We start from the raw sequence: 27,117 nt of genomic DNA on the forward strand, positions 1-27,117 counted from the left end.
TGCCGTAACTTGTGCAATGCTGGCATCTGTAACTGTTTTCTTTCTTTCTTTTTTTTTTTTTTGTTTATGGAAGGGGCAGTTTAGAATTATTCTAGTATCAGCAAACAGCTTATCTGCTGATAGGATCAGTTTTCCACAAGGCTACACAGAAATTTTGTTTTCAAAGAAAAAGTTCTGAAACTGTTTCAGAAATTCATTGCTGAATGGCATCAGGCTACCCAGCCCTAGTCATTTAAACATTCAGTCCAAAAATATTAGTTGACTTACTGTGTCTAGTGTAAAACACTGGCCAGGAATAATAACAAAGTGAATGGAGCAACCTGCCAGGATCTCTTAATCCTCTCTACAACCTGATGATCAGGGCATTTTGCTACTTTAATCCTTGCAGCTCAATGAGGTAGGTTTTACTTTTGTTCTGAACTTAAAGATGAGGCAATCAGGTACAGAGAAGCAGGGTGATTTGAGGCTACACCTATCATAAATTTCTTCCAGTCCAGAGTTCCTAGTCAGCCTTTCTGCTGTCCTCTTTTGCTAGGTCAGGTGCTTGCCCCAGACTCTAGAGCACTGGTTCTCAACCCTCCCAACTACAGCGCCTCATGTTGTGGTGTTCCCCAGCCGTAACACCGTAACATTATTTTCCTGCTACCTCTTAACTGTAACTTTGTTACTGTTATGAATGGCAATGCAAATGTCTGGTATGCAGGATATCTGATATGGTATTTTTGTGAAAGGGTCATTCAGCCTCCAGAGGGGTTGTGACCCACAGATTGAGAACGGCTCCTCTGCTCTAGAGGGTTTGAGGGTTTAACCTTTGGGGAAGTGGTGGCATGCTCTCCCAGGAATATATGGATGTGGGGCCTGTCCTCAGCACCACACAGACCAGTCTCTGGGGAGCATTTACTCTTCCCCCAATCCCCAGCATTCTCTTGTGTAGCCTACTGTCCTGGAACTCACTCTGTGAACTAGGCTGGCCTTGAACTCAGAGAGTCCCTCTGCCTATGCCTGAGTGCTGGGATGTAAAGGCATGCACCAGCACCGCTCAGTTGAGGCACTTATAATTTATATTAAGCAGCTCCACAAATGCCATGCTAAAACACGCATTTTATTTTTTTAAACTTTGAGTTGCAAATTATTATCCCATTATTGATTCAAGGCTTGAGAAGTGCAAGGAAGATCAGATAATAGAGAATTCTGAAGTGGAGAAAAGGGGGAAAATTTGGCTCTTTTGGAGTAAACATGGACTAGCTAATGGTTCAGATGTTTTCTTAATACCTTTCAGAACCATTATATTTAAATTATGGCAAGTGTGGTAGACTCTTCTGCCAGTAAATGACCTCCTGACCTTTGATGCATGTGTTTAAAGCCTGAATAAAGTGTTTATTTATTTATTTATTTTTAGTTATAGATTGGGATCATATATGGTGCCCCATTAGGGATCTAGCTGTTGAACATCAAACTATTATTTTCCAAGTAGGCAGGACAGAAGGATCTGAGCAAGCTGCTGTTTTCTAACCCTGCTATAGGTTAGTGAACTGAGGCTCAGAGTAGTTCTGATTAAACAATCAGGACATGGCAGACTTGGGCAATGCAGGGCTCCATTAGGCCCAGTTTCATTTATTTGCTGAGGAGGTCTGAGCAATCTTTGCCAACTCACTCAGAACAGTGGTTGCAGGGAGCTGGGACGACCCAAAGAGAGAAAGGGCCTCTCAGATTGTCCTTTGGCTACATTTGCTGAGTTAAAGGGCATCTAATTAATAAGCAACTACAGCACTTAGGCTAGTAATGTGTTTTGAATGACCTAGTGCCTGACAATGTTTTTTAGATAACTTAATGGAAATTCAAATGCTAATTTCTATCACCAGTGTTCCTTCCCAGTGTTGTAAAGAAGTTTATTTAGGAAGTTGTGGTAGCAGCTCTGAGATTTAAAATCAGCTAAACACTTTTCGGGTGCCTGGACCAGGTTGTGGAACCCACTTTGCTATATGCTTGGCCCTGTGATAGTCCATGTCATGGGCCAGGATTTACAGGCATAGTGGGTAATGTTAGCCGGGATTCACTGATAGACTTCAGACCCTCTGCTTCATTCTGTTCTCAAGCAAAGAAATGTAGAGGAAGAAGGGAATGTAGGAGTGCCTGCTGGGCATCCCCCGGGATTTGCCAAAGATGGCAAAGCAAAGGTAGCTGACAGCAAAGTGATACTTCACTCTGCCCTGTTACAATTGGTAACAAGTGGCCACATTTTGGTAAAATAAACTATTATAAAACACTTTCATATAACACTGGCCACTGTTGAGAACCACTTCAAAAGAGTTCATAGTTATACCCATGGCTGTAAGCACAGACTGAAGTAATAAAGATATTATGGGGCCTTCCTTCCTTCCTTCCTTCCTTCCTTCCTTCCTTCCTTCCTTCCTTCCTTCCTTCCTTCTTTCCTTCCTTCCTTTATTATCCCCTGCATATTTATTTTCTTGAGAAGTAAACATAAATCTCAGAGCTAAGCATTTTACTGCATCGGATAGGATAGCAATGTGTTTTGTATGATCTAGTGCCTATATATATATATATATATACACATATATATATTTAAGATAATAAGGGAAATTCAAATATTACATGTACCTTTTTTGCAAATATGTTGATTTACAAGATAACTTTAGTGTAAGATGTGGCTTAGCTCTATAGTTCTGCATATACAAACTCTCCAGCTCTCCAGCTGCACACACACACACACACACACTTGTGTGAGTCAGGCCTGGAAACAAATGGTGAATTTTTAATCCCAACTTTAGATAGAAATAACTTTCAAGGTTTTTTGTTTTGTTTTGTTTGAGACATGGTTTCTCTATGTGTAGCCCTGGCTGTCCTGGAACTCATCCTGTAAAGCAGGCTGACCTTGAATTCAGAGATCCACCTGCCTCTACCTCCTGAGTGCTAGGATTAACTGGATCCACTGCCCTGGCTTTTTGTGTGTGGGGGGGAGGGGGGAAAGGGGAATCTCAAATTTTAAATACCGAATCGGAAACAAATTTTTAAAGTGTTGTGTATAAGTATGGGGCTTAACAAGTAAAGTTTTTGAAGATGGCAGTAGGCAAATGTGTTCCTGATGCAGACCCTGGAGATGAACAATTTATATGGTTTTTTATACTCAAACGACAAGGTACATTTTTCTTGACATATAAACATTTTCTTTTCTTTTTAGCAATTCACCTTCGAGGAACTGGGGATTTGGAAACTTGGGAGTTCAAAGCAACATGGCACATCTGCTGAAATCGGTGGTGACCAGCTGCTCATGCCCTTTCCTTAGCAACTTGGGCTCCTGTAAGGGTCTATCTGGGAAGAAAGGCTTTTTACGAACATTTCACACTCATCAGGCACTGTGGTGTAAATCCCCCGTAAAACCAGGTAAGACTTTACTTCACTGTGCACTTCAAGTCCATGGTGATACATGCAAGGAGCTCGTTTTAAACAGAAACAAACAGTCAAAAAACCCAAATGAATGTTTTTTTTTCATGTTTTCCACTTATAGAAAATTTAGATTGCCATTGCTAACAGAGTAGATAAAAATAACGGGAAAAAAGAATGATTAACTGGCTGTATTGTTTGGGAGCCTTTTGCTCATAGTAGCCATTTCTCCTTGTGGCTTTCCATTGTTCCTAGAAGGTACTGGAGAATTGTACCACATACGGCTTCCTCTGCTCAGGAGTTAGGAAGGAAGTGTATTGGCTGATCTACAATAATGCTACTTGATTCAGTAAAAACAACCTCATTGCAGTTCAGGTCAGAATTGTTAGTCATTTTACATGCTAGCTAGTAACTACTCTTCAGCTTGGTTTTTTATCTATTTATATATGTCTGTATGTCTCTGTGTCTGTACAAATGTGGGCAAGTTCCCTCTAACATCAGAAGAGGGTTTTGGGTCCCTTGGAGCTGGAGTTATCTGTTGTTAATGTTCTGCTATGGATGCTGGGAACCCAATGTGAATCCTTTGGAAGAACAATGCTGAGCCATCTCTCCAGCTCCACTGTTACCACTTTTAACACTGGTTCAAACCATCATCTTCTGCCACCGAAGTGATGTATTACTTTCCTAAGTGGTCTCTGTGCTTTCAGCCTCTGCCCTCCTAGTGTCTGTCCCACATGTGACAATGTGAATACCCTTTTTAAAACTGTAAGAGCATGCCAGTCCTTTCTTCAAAGCTACTACTGTCTTCTCAGCTCCTAGGGAGCAAGACTGACGTTATCCAGCGGCCTATCAGGTCTTCTCTAATGGGAGTCTCACTCCTTTATGGGTACAGACTAGGAGGAGAGGCCCCTGAGGTCACCTTCTAAGCTGAGTCACCTCTCTCTTAGTCTTTCCAAGGACTACCCAGTACACTGTCTGTCATTCACTGGCCAGACCTTTTAAGCATGTGGACATTTGTCAGGAAGACTTAGACATTTAGTTTTACTTCCAGATGGCAATATGCCAGGCTAAGAACAGCATTTAGTTCCTGAGATGAAAGAACGGCATGACTGTTCCTTCTCCCTCTTAAGGTCTGTTTGCTAGTCGCCAAGGAGCTGTGACCTTGACTAGGTTTCAGAGCTTCAGATGACAAATCACTATTGGCACCACACCTTTTTCTTATCACTCTGAAGTTTTTCTTCAGAAACTTCTCTTGATCTTCTCTGGAAAGCCAGGTTACCTAGTGATAAAATTGATAAGATAGAAGCAAATGACTGTGTGGAGGACAGGAGGACTGTACTTGTAAATAAATCTATGGGCATCAAGACCTCTTCGGTAATACATGTGAGTCTTTCTTGCTCAACTTTTGATTTTTTTGTCACCTATTTAAAAAAAAAAACTTTTCAACAAATAAGAATACTTTCTCTATAATAAAATATTAATTTAATTACCATATTGAAAAGCATAAAAAGTAATTTCAGTCAGTATTTTCTCAATTGCTTTTTTCCTCTCTTACTCCCTCACCTCTTTTTTAAAAATTTTTATTTCTATCTATCTATCTATCTATCTATCTATCTATCTATCTATCTATCTATCTATCTAAGAAAGGGTTTCTCTATGTAGTCCTGCCTGTCCTGGAGCTCATGAGGTAGACAAGGCTGGCCTCGAACTCACAAGAGATTCACCTGCTTCTGCCTCCCTAGAGCTTGGATTAAAGGTGTGTATGCCACCATACTCAGCTTTTTACTCTATTTTTACAGTAGGCTTGTTCAAAGAATGGGCTAGAGTTCATGCACTACATTTGCTTGCTGTGCCTCTTGGGTCTCCTGTGACGTCAGTTAGGGTTTTCATTGCTGTGAAGCGGCAACAATGACCATGGCAACTCTTATAAAAGAAAACATTTAATTAGGGCTGGCTCACAGGGTTAGTCCATTGTCATTATGGTGAGAAGCATGGCGGCATGCAGGCAGACCTGGTGCTGGAGAAGCAGCTGAGAGTTCTACATCTTGTCTGCAGGCAGTGGAAGGAGACTGTGTGCCACACTAGGCATAACCTGAGCATAGGAGACCTCAAAGCCTGCCTCTGTAATGACACACTTCCTCCAACAAGGCCACACCTACTTCAACACCTCCTAATAGTGCTACTTCCTATGGGCTAAGCATTCAAACACATGAGTCTTTCAAGTCAAGCAATGTTTGAATGACACAAACCACCACAGGCATATAAGAGACTTTTTTTTTTTCTTCATTACTGGGAATCAGAACTAGGGCTTCAGCCATGCTGGCCAGGTACTTTCCCACTTGATTACATCCTCTGCCACTCTCCCTACTTTTCTCCCTTGTTGAAGACTATAGTTGTTGCTCAGTAGAATTTCCAGCGTTGTAAATTTGACTGATCGAGTTCCCTTGATTGGTTCTGCTAAATCAGTTTCTTTTCCCCACATTTCTGGCAAGAATACCACTGGTAGTGTTGTGCATTATTGGACACTGGGAAGACCACGTGGTCAGCAGAGATGTTATCCTTGTGATCTCTGATAGGAAATTCCCATCAGCTTTCCCCACCTAGGTTCTTTCAGCCATTTGATTAATGGCCATTAATTAAATTCATGATTTTATTAGGACTTTTGAAATGGTGAAACTCCATCATTCTTGCTTCCCTTATCAGCTAGAATTTTTCTATAAAGATAACAAATTTTTCTCTGTTGTCTAGTTGCCTTGAAATGGAACTGGAAATGTGGGATAAATGCTCTTTCCCATTTCTAGTTTTGCTGATAACCAGTTGGTTCCCTTGTGTGTCGATTTCCTATTCCTGATGTAATAAATAACCACAAGCCTCCTGGCTTTTTACCCACTGGAAGTCGAAGTCCACAGTTGTCGCTGGGCCTCCATCCAAGTGTTGGCAGTTCTGCACTTGTCCTGGGAGCTGCAGGGGACACTGTTTCCGAAACCTTTCCAGCACTGGAGAGCGTCTCTGCTTGTCAGGTTGTTCGCTTCTGTCTTGACAGTATCAGTGTTGCATCTTCACGTTGCTCTTTGCCTAGGACGCTTTGGCTTCCCTCCTCCATATGTAAGGACTCTGTGATTTCACTGTAGCTCTCCACATAACCCAGGATATTCTCCCTACTTTAGGCCAAGTGGTTAGCAACCTTAAGTCTACCTGCCATCATACTTCCCCTGTGCCATGTGTAATGTATCCAGAGGTGATAGGGATGATATCGATATTTTGGGAAGCTGTGATTCTGCTCATCACATTGCTTGTTCTAAGTTGAGCTATGCCACTTAAAATACCTAGTACTTTTTTCTGATAATCAACATGAACTCATAGATTATATTATCTTTGGAAGTGTACTACTCCATTATTCTTTTTAAAATTATCATTTTTTTATGGCTGTTTATGCCTACATGTATGTCTATGGACACATATATTCCTGGTGCTCATGGAAGCTCATGTAAGAGAACCTTCTAGAAATGGAGTTATAGATAATTGTGATCCAACCACCATGTAGCTGCTGGGAATTGAACCCAGGTCTTCTGGGAGAGCAGCCAGTTCATCTTTCCAGCCCCTATTTATTCTTTTTCAAACTCAAATTACCATATTTGGCTGGTGGAAGCCATTTCAAATTGGCTCTTAAATATTTTTTTTTTTCTTTTTTCTTTTTGAGACAGGCTCTCACCATGTAGCCCTGGCTGGTCTGGAACTTGCTATGTAGACCAGGTTGGCCTTGAACTCACAGAGATCCGCCTGCCTCTGCATCCTGAATGCTGGGATTAAAGGTGTGCACCTTCACTTCTGGTTCTAAATACTTTTGACTCTGTATGCTCTACCCCGTCACCCTTAGCCTTAGCTTTCCAAATCTGGAGCTTAGATTTGAGATTCTCAGATGAGTAGTAAACTCCAGAGAAGTGCACATTATGACTTAGTTTTACACATGGGTCAAAATATTTGCCAACCTCCTATTTTCTTCTGCTTGAGGTAGAAAATAAGCATTTTTCTGCCTCTGGTATACTGTGAATTATTAGTGTATAAGTAGTATGGAAATATAAGACTGTGATCAGATGTGGATATTTTCAAGTTGCCTTAATATGTTTAAAGTCTCCATAAGTTACTCTATATTTGTAATCTGATTCATTTTTTTAAAAAATTTATATATTCAGTGGCAATAATGGAATTTTTAAACTATAGTAAAGCCTATATAGAAACATACTGCTTAGGGGCTGGAGAGATGGCTTAGAGGTTAAGAGCACTGGCTGCTCTTCCAGAGGTCCTGAGTTCAATTCCCAGCAATCACATGGTGGCTCATAACTATCTATGAGATCTGGTGCCCACTTCTGGCCTACAAGCATGCCTGCAGGCAGAATACTGTATAAATAATAAAAATAAATCGGAAAAAAAAAACCCAAACAATTATTCAGAAACATACTGCTTAAAAATATGTTAAGGACTGAACACGGTGGTACATGCCTTTAATCCCAACACTCTGGAGGCAGAGGCAGGTGGATCTGTGTGAGTTCAAGGCCAGCTTGCTTTACAAAGCAAGTTCCAGGACAGCCAAGGCTACACAGAGAAATCCTGTCTCAAAACACTAAAACAAAACAAAACAAAAAACAAAACAAAACAAAACAAAACAAGAAACTGTTACTGGTTCATGTTGATTAAAGCATCAGAGGAAACTGTAGGTAAAGAGAGCCTGAACTCCGTATAAAGATCCTTGTGTTACACGCTTTCTTTTGGGTTGTAAGCAACAGATCACAATCAGGTTATACTTTGTGCTGAGGGTTTGTTGTATAAATTCTTGGGGAAAGGGACCCCAGGAACCCCTTGCCATCTTGGAGAAGTGGAATGCGTTCTGGGTTTCCTGGTTATGGCTTGTCTTTCTTTACGCAGCCACTGTTGCTGTGCCAGTCAGTGCTATTCGGACGTCTCTTTGCTGATGGACCCATAGATGTGTACAAGTCACTTCCCTACCATCTACTTTTCTAGTTGTTCTTTGGCTTCTCCATTCTCTCCTAGGAGAGAACATGAGTGGCTGGGTGTTTTAGTTCCTTTTCTGTGGCTGTGATAAATCATGATGATCAAAAGCAGCTTGGGGAGGAAAAGGTTTATTTTGGCTTACAACTTCAGGTTACATCCCATCATTGAAAGAAGTTAGGGTAGGGACTCAAGGTGAGACCCTGGAGCCAGGAATTGAAGCAGAGGTGATGGAGGAACTCTGCTTACTGACTGCCCCTCCTGGCTTGCTCAGCCTGCTTTGTCACACTGTGCCCATGGGTGGCACTCCCAGCGAGCTGGACCGGCCCACATCAGTCACCAACCAGGACAGCGCACTACAGGCTGCCTACAGGGATCGCATGGTGGCATTTTATTAATTGAGAGCCCGTCTTCCCAAATGTTGTAGTGTGCATCAAGCTGACATAAAACACAGTAGGTTAGTAAAACATAAAACATGACTTCAGCAACATAGTAGGTTAATCAGTGGCCAACATGGACTGTCCTGGACCCTCTGTAAGTCACATCATGGAGGTGGCAGCTGGCTTCCTCATGTCTTTGACCTGGTTTCTGGCCTCTTGTCTGATCAGTTGCTGGTAGAGTCTCAGGATTCCGTTCTTGGAAATCTATGAGAAATTTACTCTGGCCAAATTGACAGGAAAGGAATGTAAGATATGGCAGCCATCAAAGTATCTATTGTAAAGCTATTCTTCAGTAATTTATTTCTGTCTTTACTAAAGGCCAGGACAGGAGACTGTAACCCAGAGGGTGAAAGAGGGGAGTTAGCACACTGTGAGATTTCTTATCTCAGGTATTTTTCTCCTAAGATTAGGTTCAGTTTATCATGCGCCTTAAAGAGAAACAGTCAATTAAATAAAAATATTTAGTGCATTAAGGACAGTTTGTACAAAAATTTGTCACTTTTCAAAAAAGGTAAATGGATTGTGATTGTGAATTGTTAATTTTTCAGTAACAGCTTGTGCATAGTATGTTTTGGAGAACAGACTGCCCGTTTCTTTTTCCTGAAGTCTTCTCTGAAGCATGCGTTTTAGCTTTGCTTAAACTTTGGTTTTGTTTGTTTTTAGGAATTCCATATAAGCAGCTGACAGTTGGGGTCCCCAAGGAGATTTTCCAAAATGAGAAGCGAGTAGCACTGTCTCCTGCTGGTGTCCAGGCCCTGGTCAAGCAGGGATTTAATGTTGTTGTGGAATCAGGAGCAGGTGAAGCTTCCAAATTCCCAGATGACCTCTACAGAGCGGCAGGGGCCCAAATCCAAGGGGCGAAGGAAGTTCTGGCTTCTGATCTGGTGGTCAAAGTAATTACTCCTTTATCTCTCTCATTTATACTTTCTTTTCTTTCTCTCTCTCTCTTTTTTTGAGACATGGTCTCACTGTAGCCCTAGCTGGCCTGTAAGCCATACAGACCCATCTATGTTTGCCTCTCCAATGCTGGGATCAAAGCCACCATACCCAATTCTTCCAATTTTCTTAGTGCTCTTCTTTTTTGTTTTTAATTGGCACATAATTGTTCATACTCATGCAAAGTGATGTGTAAAATTTGTGCTACATGGTCCACTTATATACAGACTTCCAGATTATGATTGTATACAGGTTGGGTGGCAAGAAGATGCTGAACCCAGCCCAGGATGCTGTGTGTAGCGTCTGATAACGAAGGCGGTTATTCACACTGACATAGCATGACCGTTGTGGGGTGACTGGTAGGCCAACTGACTTTAAAAGGTCTTGAGGTACCATTCAGCAGAAATTTATATGTTAAGGAGCTTTATAACTAAAATATGAATATAAATATAAAATCATGTATAAGGCTGTACTAAGAGTTTAGCCTAGATAATAACTAGAGTGGAACATTAAATTTAAATCATTAAATATTTTGCAACTAATGTGAGCAGAGAAGTAGGGATGACAAAAGTGTGAACACTGTGTTAAAGCCAACAGTTTTTTTAAATAAAAATAAGCTTTTTTTATTAATTCATAAGAAGAATCATTCACATAGCTCCCTCCCCGCAACTCTACTGAATAACATACTGGCATTATTTTTCTGAGGCTGCGATTGAACCCGGGTCCTCAAGCATGTTAAGCGTGAACTCTACCACTAGGTGACCTCCCCAGTCCTAACAACATCATAGATGGTAATATCTGAGAAGATTCGAAGTCAGTTTTGACTATAGGAAAGTATTTGGAAATTTTATGATATAAACATAAGTTATAACTCAGCTAAAGCTTTAAAAAAGTTTTAGGTTTACATATACTTGATATGTAGGAACATAACATGGAAAATAAAAAAAATGAGTTCACCCCATTTAGAATAGGCTTTAGGGTGTGTGTTCGCGCACGCACCCGTGTTGCTGGTTTCGCATATGCCAGATTAGTACTCTTCCACTGAACCACACCTCCTGCCCAAAGAGTTGAAAGTTCTCAGCCTAGATTCATATGAATCACCAGCTTAACACCAGGCACAGGAATAAGAGGCGAAGGTGCTTTGGTAAGTTAAGATAAGATGCCATGATAGGCAGTGATGGAACCAGCATTTTTGTTTGTATTTAAAATGTAAATCCTGCAGGCTATGTTTCCTATGCTTATTTCACACAAAACAAGTATAGTGAAACTTCTTACTAGAACAATATATTGAAGCTAGAGTAAGCTTAGTTTGGTAGAGATGCTAGTTTGACTTGTCTTCATTTATGGGGCTGGAATTTAAAGTGACATACATCTATACCATGCAGTCTTCAGTTGACAACATTCCCAATGTCTCACCATTTAGTTACATTTGCCAACATCACTAAGGATTGAGTCTTTTTTGGTTTTGTGTTTTGAGACAGTGTTTTACTATGTAGCCCTTGCTGGCTTCTAACTGGATTTGCACACGAGGCTGCCCTCCCACTCACAGAGCTCTGCTGGCCTTTGCCAGTGCTGGGATTAAGTATGTATGCTACCACTTCCCAGTTCTTGGACTGAGTCTTCATAAAACAAATGTTTGCTTATCTTTTCTCCTAATATCTCTTAGTTTTTTTTTTTTTTTTTTTTTTAACAGAGCAGTATGTTTAGGGGTCCCAGGTTCATTGTAAAATCCTCTATAAATATTCTATAAATCTTCTATAAATATCCACTGTAAATATTCTATTTCGGCACTCTGCAGTCGTCACACCTGACCTGGGGCTGTTCCCTGAGTGTGTTTTCCCCGAGTGTGTCTTTCCTGAATGTGTGTCTTTACTCAGAACAGTCCGCAGGCCATTAGTCGCAGCAGAGTTGCTTACGCTCAGGCAGACATTTATTGATGGGAGATTTATCACAGAAGTATTATTTAAACAATAGTGCCATGCCTTAAAGAGACTGTCCTGTGTGTGTGTGGTTACTTAAAAAACTTGATGAAGGCAGTGACAGCATTAACCTGTGATTTGACTTCCATTTCAGGTAAGAGCTCCCATGGTGAATCCAACATTAGGTGCTCACGAAGCCGACTTTTTAAAGCCGTCGGGGACGCTCATTAGCTTCATTTACCCTGCCCAAAACCCAGACTTGCTAAATAAACTTTCTGAAAGAAAAACTACAGTTCTGGCAATGGACCAGGTCCCAAGAGTCACGATTGCTCAGGGGTACGATGCTCTCAGCTCCATGGCCAACATTTCTGGGTAAGTATACTCCTTCCCACGTCAGCTGAGCAAAGGCACAGGGAGGTGACACAGGCGTCGTGTTGCGGGTCTTCTACAGCTCGCCTTGCCTTAACTTCAGTTACTCTTTGTGGTTCATTTTATTATTTTTTTTGCAGTAGTCACAGTGATACAGGTTACATGTCTTATCTTTACAGTTAGAAGCAATATTTACATCCACCAAAGGAAAGAGCTGTGTGTTCATGTGAGGAAGCTGTATTTTTATGTTGTGTATACATACATTAGATTGAAATAGTTGTTTTTTTCTTTTTTAAAAAAAAATAATTTATTTGTTTTATTAATTACAGTTTATTCACTTTGGTTTTTTTTGTTTTTGAAATAGTTGTTTTTATAGGCCACAAATAATTGAATACTGGCAGTTTCATGTGTTTTTAAGTGTAATGCAGGTTGAGGACCCCTGAAAATTTGGGATCAGAAGTGTTTCAGATTTCAGACTTTTTCAGATTTTGGAATATTCATATTTGTGTTTTGGACACAAGATCCAAGTGCATACATGGAATTTATGTTTCATATACACTTTATACACATTACCTGAAGGAAGTTTCATAAATCTGTTTTGGTATTTTATTTATGAAATGGTACATTTTAGAAGGTCTTTTTTCCTTTGGGATGTTGTAAATACTGTGTTGGGCTTTTGCACTGTGACCAATTGCATGTTTTCTGTGAGGTTAGGTATGGACTTTCTGCTTGTAATAATGTCTAACTGAATGATAGTCTGACTGTAGTTCAGGCTGGTCTAGACCTCTCTCTGTAGTTCAGGGCAATCCCTTGCCCACCTTCTGAGGGCTGAGGTTATAGGCACATATCATTACGCTTACGCTGATCATCTTTCTAAGGGTTTTCTTAAGAAAATTAATAAAATATTTAATGAATCAAGAAAATTTCCATATTAGAGGGGAGTTTTATGTGAAAGTCTGTGTTCTTAGCAGAGCTTGTCTTCTTCTGAGGCCACAGTGATAATGGATTTCATATTCCTGTCAGCACTGCCACCTTCCTTGTTTCTGTGTTAGAACTCCATTTTCATAAAACAAAACAAAACTATTTTTTTATTTAAAAATAGTATATTTTTAAAATTCTTTGAGACTTTCATACATGAATATAATATATTCTCATTAACATTTATTCCCCACTCCTCCCCCTAATTTCATCCGGATTCACTGCCCAGTGCCTGACCCCCTCCCAGCTTTGCAGTCCTTTTGTGCTGACAAGATGCTCATGGGTGTAGGGCCATCTACTGGAGCATGTTTGAGCTACCAGGAGCTCACTGTTAAAGAAAAAAACCTGAATGGTCCTATTTCTCCAGAAGCTATGTCCCTCTTCCATAGTTGGGGTTGGGGAGCCCCTTATCCTTTACGCTAGAGTGTTGATTGGCTTGGTCATGTGAAGGCGGCTACAGCTGCTGTGAGGTCATGAGTTCGGTGGTCTTGTCTTTTTCGGAAGACACTGTTTTGCTCTGGTCCTCCCTGAGATTTGGAGGGAGTAGGTGTGTAGAGGTAGAATTTTTGCATTAACTACTGTCTACTATTCTTCTCTAATGTGGTCTAAGAGCTGCACTAATCTATGGGTATAATGACACGAATTTACAGGGCAGTTTGATACTCTGTCCTTTTAGCAAAATAAAAGCAGTAGGTTCACCCCTGGGGCTTATGTATGGCCCAGCCGTGGGTTCTTGGCCAGATTTAAGTAGCCAGGTACCAGTTTCTTTCTTTGGAGGAGGCCTAAAATCTAAGTAGCCAGGTACCAGTTTAAGTAGCCAGGTACCAGTTTAAGTAGCCAGGTACCAGTTTAAGTAGCCAGGTACTAGCTTCTTTCTTTGGAGGAGGCCTTAAATCTAATCAGAAAACAGTAGGTTACCACCGTAACATTTGCAGCACAGTCATATCCTTACAATGAGCTTTTTCTTTTTTCAACTCAGGGTTTCTAAGAGGAGCAGCATCCCCGTGTGTAGAGTAACTTCAGTTAAACTCACACACACACACACACACACACACACATGTATGCATATATACATATATGTATGGATGTGTGTGCACATATATTTATATATGCTTACAGAAGTAGTAGTTTTCCAAACATCATTGACAATTAAAGCATTGTTGGAGGCATCACCATTTTTTATTTTAAATTATACCACATATCCACAGTAAAACAATATGGCATTGGCACAAAAATAGACATATTGATCAATAGACTAGCATCAAGAACCCAGATTCCATATACCTACAGCCAACTGGTTTTTCACAAAGATGAGAAAAGCACGCATTGGAGAAATGATAGCATCTTTAACAAATGCTGCTGGGAAAACTGGATATCTACCTATAGTAGATACTTGATCCTTTCTTCTCACCCCAAACTCAAATCAGTTCCAAGTGGACCAAAGACCTCAGTCTTAGATCTGATTCTCCAAGACTCCTAAGAGAAAGACTAGGGAGGATGGTGGGGGACTCAGTAAGGACTCTCTGAATGGGACCTCAGTCACTCAGGAAACAGGGCCAACGATCAACATGTGGGGCTTCATGAAATGAAAAACCTTCTTTACTACGGCAAAGGAAATTGTTAGTCAGAGGAAGAGACAGCCTACACAATGGGAAGGAGTCCAGAGGTCTCGTGTGGAATGTTCCATGGAAAAGCCTTCTAAGGTCCCCTCTGCTTGCAGGAATATGGCTATAACCATGCCTGCCAGGTCATGAGGGACAGGGATGATCACTGACTGCCTGAGGGGGTGGGGATGATCTGGACATAGGATAATGCTTATGAAACCAACTTCTCAAAGAAACTAATTTAATTGAAATTTAAGCTAATGTGGGTGAAACACCAACAAAAGTTTTAAAAGGAAAAACAGTGCATGGAAAACAAACAGTAAGAGTATAGTCTTTTCACAGAGTCTTGCATGAGCTGGAAGGTTCTTCGGTGTTTATGTAAGTCTATCGTTCTCTCTGTGTGTGTATGAGTGAGTATGGAAAAGCATGTATGGTGGCCAGATGACAGTTTTCAGGAGCAGGTTCTTCTGTCTCACTGGGGAAAGGTCTCTTGTCTGCACTGAGCTATGTCCTCCAGGCTAGCTGGCTGGCACCATCTTTCAGGTGATTCTCCTGTCTTTGCCTCCCACCTTCACATTCCATCCCATCACTGACAAAGCAGTGCTGGGATTACAGATTTGTGCCACCATTCAGCTTCTCCCACCTCCCCCGAGATACGGTTTCTCTGTGTAGACTGTCCTGGACTGGCTTTGTAGACCAGGCTGACCTTGAACAGAGATCTGACTGCCTCTGCCTCCCAGAGTGCTAGGAGTACAGGCTTGTGCCACTACGCCTGGCTCACCATTCGGCTTTTTAAATGAGGGTTCCTGGGATAAAACTCAGTCTGTCAGGCTTGCATGGCAAACCCTTATCCACTGAGTCATCGCACTGGCCCAAGATTTGTGTTTTGGATGTAACATTTAAAATATGCTGGGAATCGATTTTGTGTTTCAACTGTTTATCCCATTCATATTGTTTGTCATATATATAATTAAGACCAGTTAACACATTTTGGGGGCTGCAGTGATAGCTCAACAAAGTTGCTTCGTGCACAAGCCTATGGACCCAGTTCACTCCCTAACGTCCGTATACAAACCCAGATGAGGTGGCACAAGTTTGTACTCCGGCCAGAGGCATCCCTGGGATTCATCAGACAGCCACCCTGGTCTAATTATCAAGCCCAGGGTCCCAGTGAGAGAGTCCGTCTTAAAAAAAAAAAAGGCTCGAGGCTCCTGAGGAACACTTGAGTTGGATTCTGATTGCCACAAGTTCTGCCCCCTGACACGTATACTACCACAGCAACACATACACTAGCACACATATTACATACAAGTAATAAATAAATAGAAATATAACTTGTCATTCTTAATATGAAGTGGCAAATGATTTACTCAAAACATTGTTTGCGGTACAAAAACAATGGCAGGGCCAAAAGAAATTGTTGCCATATTTAGTGGTTGGAAGACTGACTGTTACAGCATTCAGAATTTGAAGGGTGCTGTTGATTTTGTCATGGAAGATGCATGTAGGTGGAAGAATATGAAAATCAGCCCAGGAACAGTGTTCTTAGCTGCAGAATCTTTTGAGCAAACAAAATGTTACCAGACAATATAAATAGGTCCAATCAGCACCACAGAATGCAGCTTGCATTTAGATGGAGCAGAGTGTTTAGAAACACCTGATTTCTATCTTGAAAAGATTTTTCCCAGCTGGGTGTGGTGGCACACCCATATAATCCAGCACTCAGGGAAGCAGAGGCAGGCAGATCTCTGTGAGTTCGAGGCCGGCCTGGTCTACAAAGTGAGTTCAGGATAGCCAGGGCTACAAAGAGAGACCCTGTTTTAAAAAAACAAACAAACAAACAAACAAACAAACAAACAAAAAAACAACAAAAAATCAAACAAAAAAGAAAAAAAACTTTTTTCTGCTCGACTTCCATCAATTTACAGTAATGGTGATCACGTGCTTTTGTATTAATTGTTTTATTAAGTATTACAAATTACAAGGGAATGGTTTTGCTTCAAGTCAGTGCATGAGTCTTAGTGTTTAATTAAGTAAAGATGATAGTGTGGTGTGTCCAGACATCCTACTAAAGAGAAGATGTAGCTTGCTGTTAGTTTTTATTGGATAACTTGTTTCCGTAGTTACCTCACTTTTACTGAGCATTTGTCGTGACAGGAACCACACTGAAAATTTCGCCTGCCTTCACTTATTTAGTCCTCTCAGCAGTTCTGAGAGCTAGATGTGCTTCTTGAGCCTGTTTTACTGATGAGGAAAGTGAGGATTAACTTTGTTCAAGGCCTCCGATCTGAGCAGTTGGTGTGTCTCAGGAGCCCCAGCTTTCACCGGCTGTGCCCTTTTCCCTCTGGGATTGAACTATTACTATATACAAGTATCACAGCTAATCTAGGCCTCCCCTTAGTGTTATGTAAATGCTACATAGCCATGAAGACAACTTGAACAACACTGGTAAAATCAAAAAGGGAAGTTTGAAGACTGGGAGCCTTGACACCTGAAGAAAAGTGCTGTTGTCTTTGTGTGTGTGTCTTGTGTGTGTTTACTTTTTCTCTACTGGCTAGTCTGTAGTATTTTTTAGGAAGAGGCTGGGTAGCTCCTCGTGTTAGTGTTGTATGGGTTCAGAGACTGACTGTGAAGGTTGCCGGGGTGAGTACAGAAACCCGGCTCAGAAATGATCTTGCTGCAGCGTGCCGTCCAAGCGTTATGTTTCTGCGGTTATGTAACTGGCAGGTTGTATGTACAGGCCTTTCACCTTTTATTTTATGGAGCTGTCTGCTTATTTTTTTCAGCTATAAAGCTGTCGTTTTAGCAGCGAATCATTTCGGAAGGTTTTTTACCGGTCAGATCACAGCTGCTGGAAAAGTCCCCCCAGCTAAGGTATGTACAACTTCCAGTGTTTATTAATGAGACAAACTGAAGGTGTCTTAAAGTACGGTTATTTTTAGATGTGTTGGGTTAGCCTCACCAATGTTGTTATAGTACTTAGAAATTTAAAATAAAGCTTTAGCGCTGAACATTTAATATTGCTTGAAAAAAAAGAATTTTTGTCTTTTTGTTTGTTTTGAAAGTTCTAGTCTTTTTTCTTCTAATTTTTAAGTTTTTGGCTTATTTGAATTCTTTTTGTTTGTTTGTTTGTTTTTTCTTCTTTTTTCCCCTCAAGATTTATTTATTATGGATACAGTGTTCTGTCTGCATGGATGCACACCAGAAGAGGGCGCCAGATCTCACAAGAGATGGTTATGCTACCATGTGGTTGCAGGGAATTGAACTCAGGACCTCTGGAAGGGCAACTAGTACTCTTAACCTCTAAGCCATCTCTCCCTTTTTGGTTTTTCAAGACAGGGTTTTTCTGTGTAGCCCTGACTGTCCTGGAACTCACTCTGTAGACCAGGCTGGCCTCCAATTTAGAGACCCACCTGCCTCTGCCTCCTGAGTGCTGGGATTAAAGGTGTGCACACCCCCCCCCCAACAATTTATTTGAATTCCTAAATGGATTTTGGCTAGGTTGATCTGTGGGCCAGTTTGTTATTACTTTTTAAAAACTTCAAGATATTATCCAGTAAATCTGTGTTTCCTGATTTCTGCAACATCACAGTTTGTAGAAAACACTTCTTTGATTTCTTCACTCTGGTCAGTCTGGGTTGGGGAGGGGCATCAAGAGGACAGGAAATCATGGGAAGTGCTATAATGAAGGCCCAGCGGAAGGGTGCTGCTTCCTGAATCTGGATTGGGAACAGAAAGGGAAAGAGAGCAGTTAGTGATGAGCAGGGAGGGTGGGCACAAGCAGAGGGAGCACACTGTGACCCTTCAATACAGAGTCCACTCAGTACAAACCCCGAGTCCAGGCATAGGAAGCGGGACATGTCTGCCATCATCCATCGGTTTGCTTCTTGTTCTTAAATACTTGTTTTTACAAACTCAGAATTGTTCTACCAATAGTTCTATGAGGGGAAAAACAAAAAAAAAAAACAAGCAGCCTTGAGAAGAAAAGACCGTGGAAAAAAGTCCTTTAAAGAAAGGCCGGATTGCTAGCAAGAATGTATACGTGAGCACCATAAATGTATGGTGCACCAGACACTAAACTTCCTGTCTCTGAAACATGGAACTCCATCTCCTTGCATGAGGAAATGTCTGGCATCCAAACTGGCAGAAGCTCAATGTTGTTCCTACACTGGTTGGATGCATGGGTATATGAGCTAACAGCTTAGCTTTGATTAGGATCTTTTTAGAAAGGTGGGGAAGTTGAGAGGAAACTTGTAATACACGATTAAAAAGTGAAACAAACGAGAGGCTTAGCAGGAGAGTGAGTTATTAAAAGGTGGAAAGGTGACTGTGCCCACTAGGGTGTAAATTCAGTGGTCGAGGGAGAAAGGCTCCTTCTGCCTTCTGGCCTGGTAGCCTGAGTTCAATCCCTGGAATCCTCTGACCTTCACATGTGTCCCATGATGAGTTTTTCCCTCCCCTGCCCCTTAACACAAATAAAGAAAATGCAATTAAGAAATATATTCAGCCTAAGTAACTATGGTGTGCTGTAAGAAATAATTTTCTAAAATTGAAGCATTAGATCCAGTTGGACTTGTCATGTATAATATTTTAAATTTATTTTTAAACATAGAGGTTTTTTTTTTTTTAACTCGTCTGAAATGAACTAAAATCACTTTAATGCTTCTGATACCTTGGGAACTCAGTGTAGGAGCAAGGGACAAGCCTGAAGATAACAAGAGAAACACCTGCTGGATGAAAGTTACATTTCAGTGTGGGTCATGATGAAGATGGAAGAAACCCAGATAAATATGGATATAAATGTAGTTAATAATAAACGAACCAGATGATAAGATTTTGAGAACGTGCTAACTTCCTAGGCTAGGGGACAGGAACGGCTCCCCTGGCATCTGAGCAGAGGTGGGAAGGACGGAAAAACAAAACTCGGGCTCTAAGATGTTGGACAAAGGGAGCAGCTTATATAAGACACTGAAATGGAAAAGAGTTCAGTGTGTACTAGGAAAAGAAGGCTATTGGCTCTAAAGTGGCTTTGAGCAAGGTGGAGGGTGATCCAAGATGATGTTGAGAACCCAGGTCCGGCTGGATAACAAAGACCCATTCCTTCAGGTCTTGTTAGTGCAACTCAAAGAAAGATGAGCCGCCCTGTGCCTGGCTTTTTACACGGGAGCTGGGGATTCGAACTCAGATCCTGGTGTTTGTACAGTAAGCACTCACTGAGCTGTCTCTCTTGGATTTTTATTTCTCCTAACTGCATTTGTGTGTCCTTTTTAATTCTTTTTTTTTTTTTTTTTCTGTTTTTGAAGTACTGTCCTGCTCTGTAGCTCTGGCTAGCCTTCCTGATCCTCCTTGCTTTAGAATATGATTAGAGTAATTTCACAAATCTGTGTTATTTCTTGGCATGATGATTAGCCTAGTCCTGTATGCATCTTAGACTTGTATTATCATTATTATTATTTTTCTGTTTAGAAAAATGGCCTATGGGTCACTGGAGCACACAGTCTTGACAGCACAGACTCCTTAAAAAAGCAGAAGGAGCGTGGGCCTGGTGGGTGGGTGAGAATTTACAAACTTCCCTGTTTCTGTGGGTGACATTTGTTCCTGCCGGAACAAGGAGTTGCCTTCATTGTGGTAGTTATGGGGTGCACAACAAGCCTCCTTTTCTCCGGAAGGGCCGCTCCAGGCTAGGAGCAACACTGCCTTTGCTGTGCTTGTGTTCAGGCTGGGGAGGCTGGAGTTTCTGTGGCCCCGCTCCTGCCGTAGCTAAGAAGACTTACTTAGATTGCACCAGATGTCAGATACAGATCATTCAAGATGGCTTTCACTTCTGTATTTGGTTACCAAAAGCATCTGAGCTCAAAACAGCAGCTGGCCTGGATGTTTTGTCAAAGTTGCGTACCTCCTTGACACTTTTTCAGTATTTCATGAACCCAGGAAACCCTTGGCTTTGGAGGGGGAGAGGTAGTTGGAGTACCGTCCTGCCATTTTGGTGGTAGGTACAGTGAGAACAAACTCGGTAATCTTTAGCATGTGTGGCCATTGATTGTGCTGGTACGACCTCCGCTCCGAGATGCTGACCTCCAGGGTATGATTTTTTAGGGAAAGTTGTTGACCACTGGCAGAGGCTGTTTCTTTGATCAATTTTAAAAACACTGGTGATTGAGTGGAAGGATAGACCCCCTGCTGCATTCATGTGGCTGCTTCCCCCCCCCCCCCCCCGCCTCCACTCTTATCATTGAGCACTGACCATGTACCAGGTCTCAGGAGTTGCCAGGAGGTGATCCTTTGCCATCACCTTGTAACACACTTTAAGCAGTCCTTGTTCTTTGTTCTCAGATCCTGATAGTTGGCGGTGGCGTCGCTGGGCTGGCTTCTGCAGGTGCAGCCAAGTCAATGGGCGCGGTTGTCCGAGGGTTTGACACAAGGTGAGTGCTTGACTAGTGATTAATATTTAACTGAGAACATTTGTTTCTAATGGCTCACTGAAGCTTTTCTATATGCTTTTTCCAACTAAAAATGTTTTTTTTTTTTTTTTGCTGTTTAAAGTTTGGCTCAATATAATTTTTTTATTATTTACTGGAAAGAAGCAGAGATAATAAAGTAATTGAAAGGTGATAGGCCACACTTCTTTGTGTGCATTGGGACCAGAGTTGTCTCTGCTGAGCTAGTAGCACGTTGCTTTACTCTGCTGCTTTAGTCTTTAGAACGCTTTTGGGCATTAGGAGGGCAGGGCTGACAAGTGCATTGGGAGGTGCCTATGCGTAGCACTCAGTGATGGAAGTGATAGAACCGGCGTGACAGTCTCCAGTACTTTTTATTTGGTGAGGCTGGCTTGAGTACCCAGTCCGCACACACGCTATGTAAGTGCTCTCTCTTTGACCCACAGACCCAATCACTTTTTACCGAGGAATAGCAGCATGTGAATTGTAACTGTAGTATTTTTGCTAAGGCATCTGCTTTTGCTGTAAGGAGAGAGCTGACTATTTTTCTCTGAAGATTATAGACCATGTAGGAGAAACTACTTTTCTGCGTATATTGTATATCTCTAAGATAGTCAGAAAACATTTTCCTATGTTGTTTGCAAAGAGAAATTTGGTTAAGATTCTTCCTCATTGCTGGAGATGCCCTATGTCAGCATTTATGAAATGCTTAGTAAGTCCAATGATCATTTTGTTTCTATTTTTAGGGGGTTGTTCAAAGCACATATGTGTTTATTATAAATAAGGGCACTAGAGTCGTAACACTGCTGCCAATCTTATTTATTTATTTTTCAGTGCTGGAGATTAAATCTAGGGCTTTGTGTATGCTTGGCACATGCTCTCCCAACTGAACAATGTCCTTGCACTGCCAATTATGTATATAGGAAAAAAAATGTAAAGAGTGAGACTTTTCAGAGTAAATGCTCATGAAACACGACCAACTGTTCTTTCCTGACCTTAGAGAACCCAGGTGCTTATAAAATCCACTTCCCCTCAACGAGAAAAACAAGCCAATTCCAGAGTAGCCATGACATCGCCTTATTAAGGAGACTTGGGACCAAAAGTGACATTGCTTCTGTCCTTTCATTTTTAATGTTTGCTGATGAGCAGAGTTTTCCAAACTTTCAAGCCTTGGAAAGTGGATTGGTCATGGTTTCGTTATAACGATAATAGATAATGATATTCTATTTTGACCTAGAAATGACTCGCAGCTTGCTTGGTTAGCTATCGAGTATATAGTGTACCGATGTCTTTGTTCAAACTGTGAGCTGCATTGGCAGCTAGAGTCACAGCTGTCATTTAAGTCTACTTGGAGTGGTTTGAATGAGAATAACGCCTCCGAGGCTCAGTGTTTGAATACTTGGTCCCCAGCTAGTGGAACTGTTTGGGAAGATTTAGAGGTGTGGCCTTGTTGGAGTTGCTGTGTCATTTGGGGTATGTTTTGAGCTTTTAAAAGCCCACACTGTTCCCAGTTACCATTCTCTCTGCCATTTGCTGTGGCTTGAGATGTGATTTCTCAGCTACCACTTCAATACCATGTCTGCCTGTCTGCTGCCACGCTCTCCACCGTGGTTGTCATGGACTCTTACTCCGCAGCTGTGAGCTCCAAATTAAATCTTACTTTTATAAGTTGCCTTGGTCATGGTGTCTTATCACAGCCAATGAGAAGTAATTAAGAGTCTATTTTTTCTGTAATTTATCTACTTAGTATAAAAACCATATTTCTAACAAATCATAATGTAATGAATTACATTTAATGGAATAAAAACATCATGCAGCTAGATTAATGTAGCCGTTCAAGCAAACACTTGCCCAGTCCTGAACTCCATCCACCTCAGTGAATTTCCACAAGGTTAGAATGGCAATTCTGAAGCTGTAGGTTTACAATTTTATTATCAATTACATTTTTTGTGCACCACAATAAAGAAACCATAATAGAGTTAAGACTAGAAAATTAGCTTTATATTCTTTTTTATTACTCATGTGTTCTTTGCCTGCATTCCATCCTTCTTCATCACCTAACTTTGCCCATTCTTGTTCTCCTTTCTAAATGTTATTCTATACCCATGTGTACATTTGTTTCATATATTCTTATCCATGTATACATTATAGGCTGGGGTCTGAATGTGAGGGAGAACATAAGTTTTTTTTTTCTTTCTGAGATTAATATGGATGACCTTAATATTATACATCGCAAGTTCATCAATTTTCCTGCAGATTTTATTGTTTTAATTGAAAATAATTTTTTTTTCATACAGTATATTCATGGTTTCACTTCTCTCATCTCTTTCTGGATCTTCTTCACTTTTTTATTTGGGGTTTCTTAAAACCTCTCCCTTTCAACCCTCCAACCTTAGGTAGAAGAGAGAAGGTTAGTGGGGAGGGGCCACAGACCCCATGCTTCTCTTGACTGGTTAGGGTCGATGGGTTCCTTTGGGGCTGTAACAGTCTTGTTGCAGCAAGCAGTCACCTCCAAGCTGCTGAGCCATGAAGCATCTCTCTCCGTTTATCTGCTCCAAAAAATCACGCCTCCTGTCTCTGGCCTCGCCAATTGCCCCATGCCAAACCACCACATGCCATACTTTCTCTCTCAGGCCTCCCCTATTCACCTTCCTCAGAGTGCTAGACCACACCCATCTGTGTGCTGCAGGAGCAAGCCGTTACCAGCTGGCAAAGACCACGCTCCCCATGACACAGTTATCAGCTTTGGACAAACTAAAGCTCAAACTGAAATCCCGCACTTGAGGTTAAAACAAAACCATATTCACATAACACAGCTGAGTTTTTAAAGAAATTAAAACTTCATTGCACAGGCAAATAAAAATGGCACACAAGAGTAACACAAAATGAACAAATGCACATACACCTAAAAAAGAAAATAAAAAAGGGAACAAAGAAAGAGCATGAGAAATGCACACATGATCACTTGCTCACGTGCACACACACACACACACACACACACACGCACACACACGCACACACACACATACACACAGGCAAGACTGGTAAGGTATAAAATGCCTAAACAAAGCAATAGGAGCCAAGACATCTCAAAAATAACGTTGGGCTCATTTTGCTTCAGCCATCTGCTGGGCATGGGCCTGACCTTAAGTGTGATCCGTGAACCCACTAGGACTCCATGGGAGGAGCGAACTCTTGCTTTGTTAGGGTTTGTTCATTGTAGCTGGCTCCTTGGCTGTAGCTGAGAGCTCTTGTGCATTTCTCCATCTGTACTGGGACCCTGACTGGTTTGGTCCTGCTGTCGGGCCTGGCCATGCTGCCTCGAGCTCCGTGAGTTCATCCTGCCTCAGCCCTGTTACGTGCGTGCACCCCTAGTTCTGATGCATTGTTTTTGTGTTGCTGTGATAAAACACTGACCAAAGCGACTTGTGAAAGAGTTTACAGGAGAAGTCCATTAAGACAGAGGGGTGGCAGGGTGGCTGGAGCCGGAAGCCGAGCATGTGGGGACACTCTTCCGACCACCACACCTGGCTAATAGCTTTCTTTCTGTAAACTAATTTTAATGACTGCATGTGTACTTGCAGTAGGCACTGGCTGTGATTGATGTTACTTAGGGTGTTTGAGGTTATTGCAGTGCAGAGATTAGGGATTTCCACCACTGAGATCTTTGCTGGCTCTCATTTTCTAACCAGAATACAGTGATTGGGTGGCATTTATTTACTTTAAATTGAATATGTTTTGTATAATCTAAATATGTTGGCTCTTCACATTTTGCCATTTATTCATTGCAGTTTTCTTTTGAGACACCATCTGTATGGTCTAGACTTTCTTTGAAATCCCAATGCTCCTCCTGTCTCCACCTTGTACATTCTGGGATTACAGGCATGTGCCACTATGTCTGTTTGCTTTATGAATTTGTGAGGACTGAGACCCTCCAAATCACTTTATTTAAATATTAGAGTATTTGTAATAAAAGTCATCTCACAATGAGAACAAACTCAACTTGTGTGATGTGCGTGATAGCAAATCTTAATGTCTATCAGATATCATATTATATCATCAGCATTGGGAGCAAAGGGCCAAAGCTGGGATTGGCAATAGTGACATTCTTTTTTTTTTTCTTTTAAGTTTAAATAGAAGTTGGGATTCTTCTTTATTCCCCCTAAGGAAAATATGTGAGAATTGCCTAAATGTCTAAAACGTCATTGAAACAATCCAGGTAGAGACAGTGAAGTAAATGCTTGACTTTGTATTATGTAGAGTTTACTTAAAGCAGTGGTTCTAAACTGTGGGTCACAACCCCTTTGGCAAGTCTCTGTCTCCAAAAATATTTACATTACGATTCATAGCAGTAGCAAGATTACAGATATGAAGTAGCAACAAAAATAATTTTATGGTCTGGGGGGGACGGACGGTCGCCACATGAGGAGCTGTATTAGGGGTTGTAGTGTCAGACATGTTGGGAACTGCTGATTTAAAGGGTATACATAAGTGAGGATTTTGATTTTGATGTTTGTGTCTCTTGATTATGTATGCATCCCTGATATAGTTAACATATAATCCCTGATATATGTTTCCCCTTCAACACTCCAGAGCTGCAGCTTTGGAGCAGTTCAAATCTCTTGGTGCTGAACCCTTGGAGGTGGATTTGAAGGAATCTGGTGAGGGCCAGGGAGGATATGCGAAAGAGATGTCCAAAGAGTTCATTGAAGCTGAAATGAAGCTCTTTGCTCAGCAGTGCAAAGAAGTGGACATCCTCATCAGCACAGCACTGATTCCAGGTATGATGCTCGGTGAATGCTCACCTCTAAGGCGCTTTAACAAACGGCATCTTGAAATTTAGTTGGGTTGTTTTAGTTAGGCTCTCAGTTGCTGTGATAAACATCTTCACCCAAAGCAGCTTGAGGAGAAAGGGTTTCTCTCAGTGACACTGATGGAATTCAGGGCAGGAACTCAGGGATTTAACCTGGAGGCAGGAACTGAAGCAGAGGCCATGGAGGAGTGCTGCTTCCTGGCTTCTCCTCAGGATTGCTCAGCCGGCTTTTCTGCGCACAGGGGTGGCCCTCCCACTGCAGTCACCAAGTAAGAAAATGCTCCAGAGTCTTGCCTACGGCACATTTTCTCAATTTTGGTTCCCTCTTCTCAAATAACTGTAGCCTGTATCAAACTGATAAAACAGACCACATCCACACCCACACACCCCTGCGCACAAACAAAATCACCAGCTCAAGGACCAATAAATGTTTAGTTATTTAAAAGAAAATGAATTTCTTTTAAGGAAGTTGTTTTAGTTGGAAGATAATTTTACACTTAAATTTATATACAGAAAACTTAGCAGTATACGTTGAAGGTGACAAGTATACTTTTCCTGTTTGACAGTATGAGCCACATAGTTAGGACCCGGGACGTTGCCTCCCCAGTGGCGGTAGATCTCATCATTTCTGTCATAATTGGTCCTAGCAGCCTCCACCAGCTTAGCCAGAGCAGCCTTGTCTCCGGAGTTAACCCGCCGCCCCAGCCTGGCCTCTCCCTTGATGATGCAGTAGGGGACCCCCGTCTTTCGACACAGGGCTGGTAGGAAAAATTCTACCTCCATGGGGTTTGTGTCATGGGCTGAGCCACCAGCTGAACCTTCCTGTTCCACACCAATGTGGTGACTGTACTGACCCCTAGAACACACAACCACTTTGCCTGATGTTTGCACTGCTACAGTGACAAAAAGGCAGTTTCATCAAGCTGCGACTCAGGGTTGAAAAGCTTGATTTCACTCCACAGTTTTTCTTCCATCCTCCCTACCTCCCTCCCTCCCTTCCTTCTTTTCCTGTGTATCCCTGGCTATCCTGGACTTCTCTCTGTAGACCAGGCTGGCCTTGAATTCAAAGAGATCCGCCTGCCTCTGCCTCTCAAGTGCTGTGATTAAAGGCGTGCATCACCACCACCCCTATAAGTGAAAGCTTGTTCGTTTTTGTGATAAAAGTACTAGAAAAATGAAAAAGCACACAACAAACATCACAGTAGTCCTAGG

General features: G+C 41.6%; 1 protein-coding gene across 5 annotated transcripts in view; it reads left to right on the forward strand.

Moving 5' to 3' along the window:
* The window catches only part of Nnt (nicotinamide nucleotide transhydrogenase), an 89,515-nt gene that overhangs the window by 1,810 nt on the left and 60,588 nt on the right, over positions 1–27,117 (forward strand). For all 5 annotated transcript variants that reach the window (XM_055595766.1, XM_055595764.1, XM_055595765.1 and 2 more), the window contains exons 2-7: positions 3,200–3,402; positions 9,513–9,742; positions 11,859–12,076; positions 17,442–17,529; positions 20,989–21,077; positions 25,686–25,873. In XM_055595766.1, coding sequence (XP_055451741.1) covers positions 3,252–3,402; positions 9,513–9,742; positions 11,859–12,076; positions 17,442–17,529; positions 20,989–21,077; positions 25,686–25,873 — 964 coding nt within the window. In that variant the 5' untranslated portion in view covers positions 3,200–3,251. The remainder of the gene's footprint in view (positions 1–3,199; positions 3,403–9,512; positions 9,743–11,858; positions 12,077–17,441; positions 17,530–20,988; positions 21,078–25,685; positions 25,874–27,117) is intronic.

Source organism: Psammomys obesus, unplaced genomic scaffold (assembly GCF_907164565.1).
Source record: "Psammomys obesus unplaced genomic scaffold, mPsaObe1.curated_primary_1811, whole genome shotgun sequence".
Taxonomy (NCBI): Eukaryota; Metazoa; Chordata; class Mammalia; order Rodentia; family Muridae; genus Psammomys; species Psammomys obesus.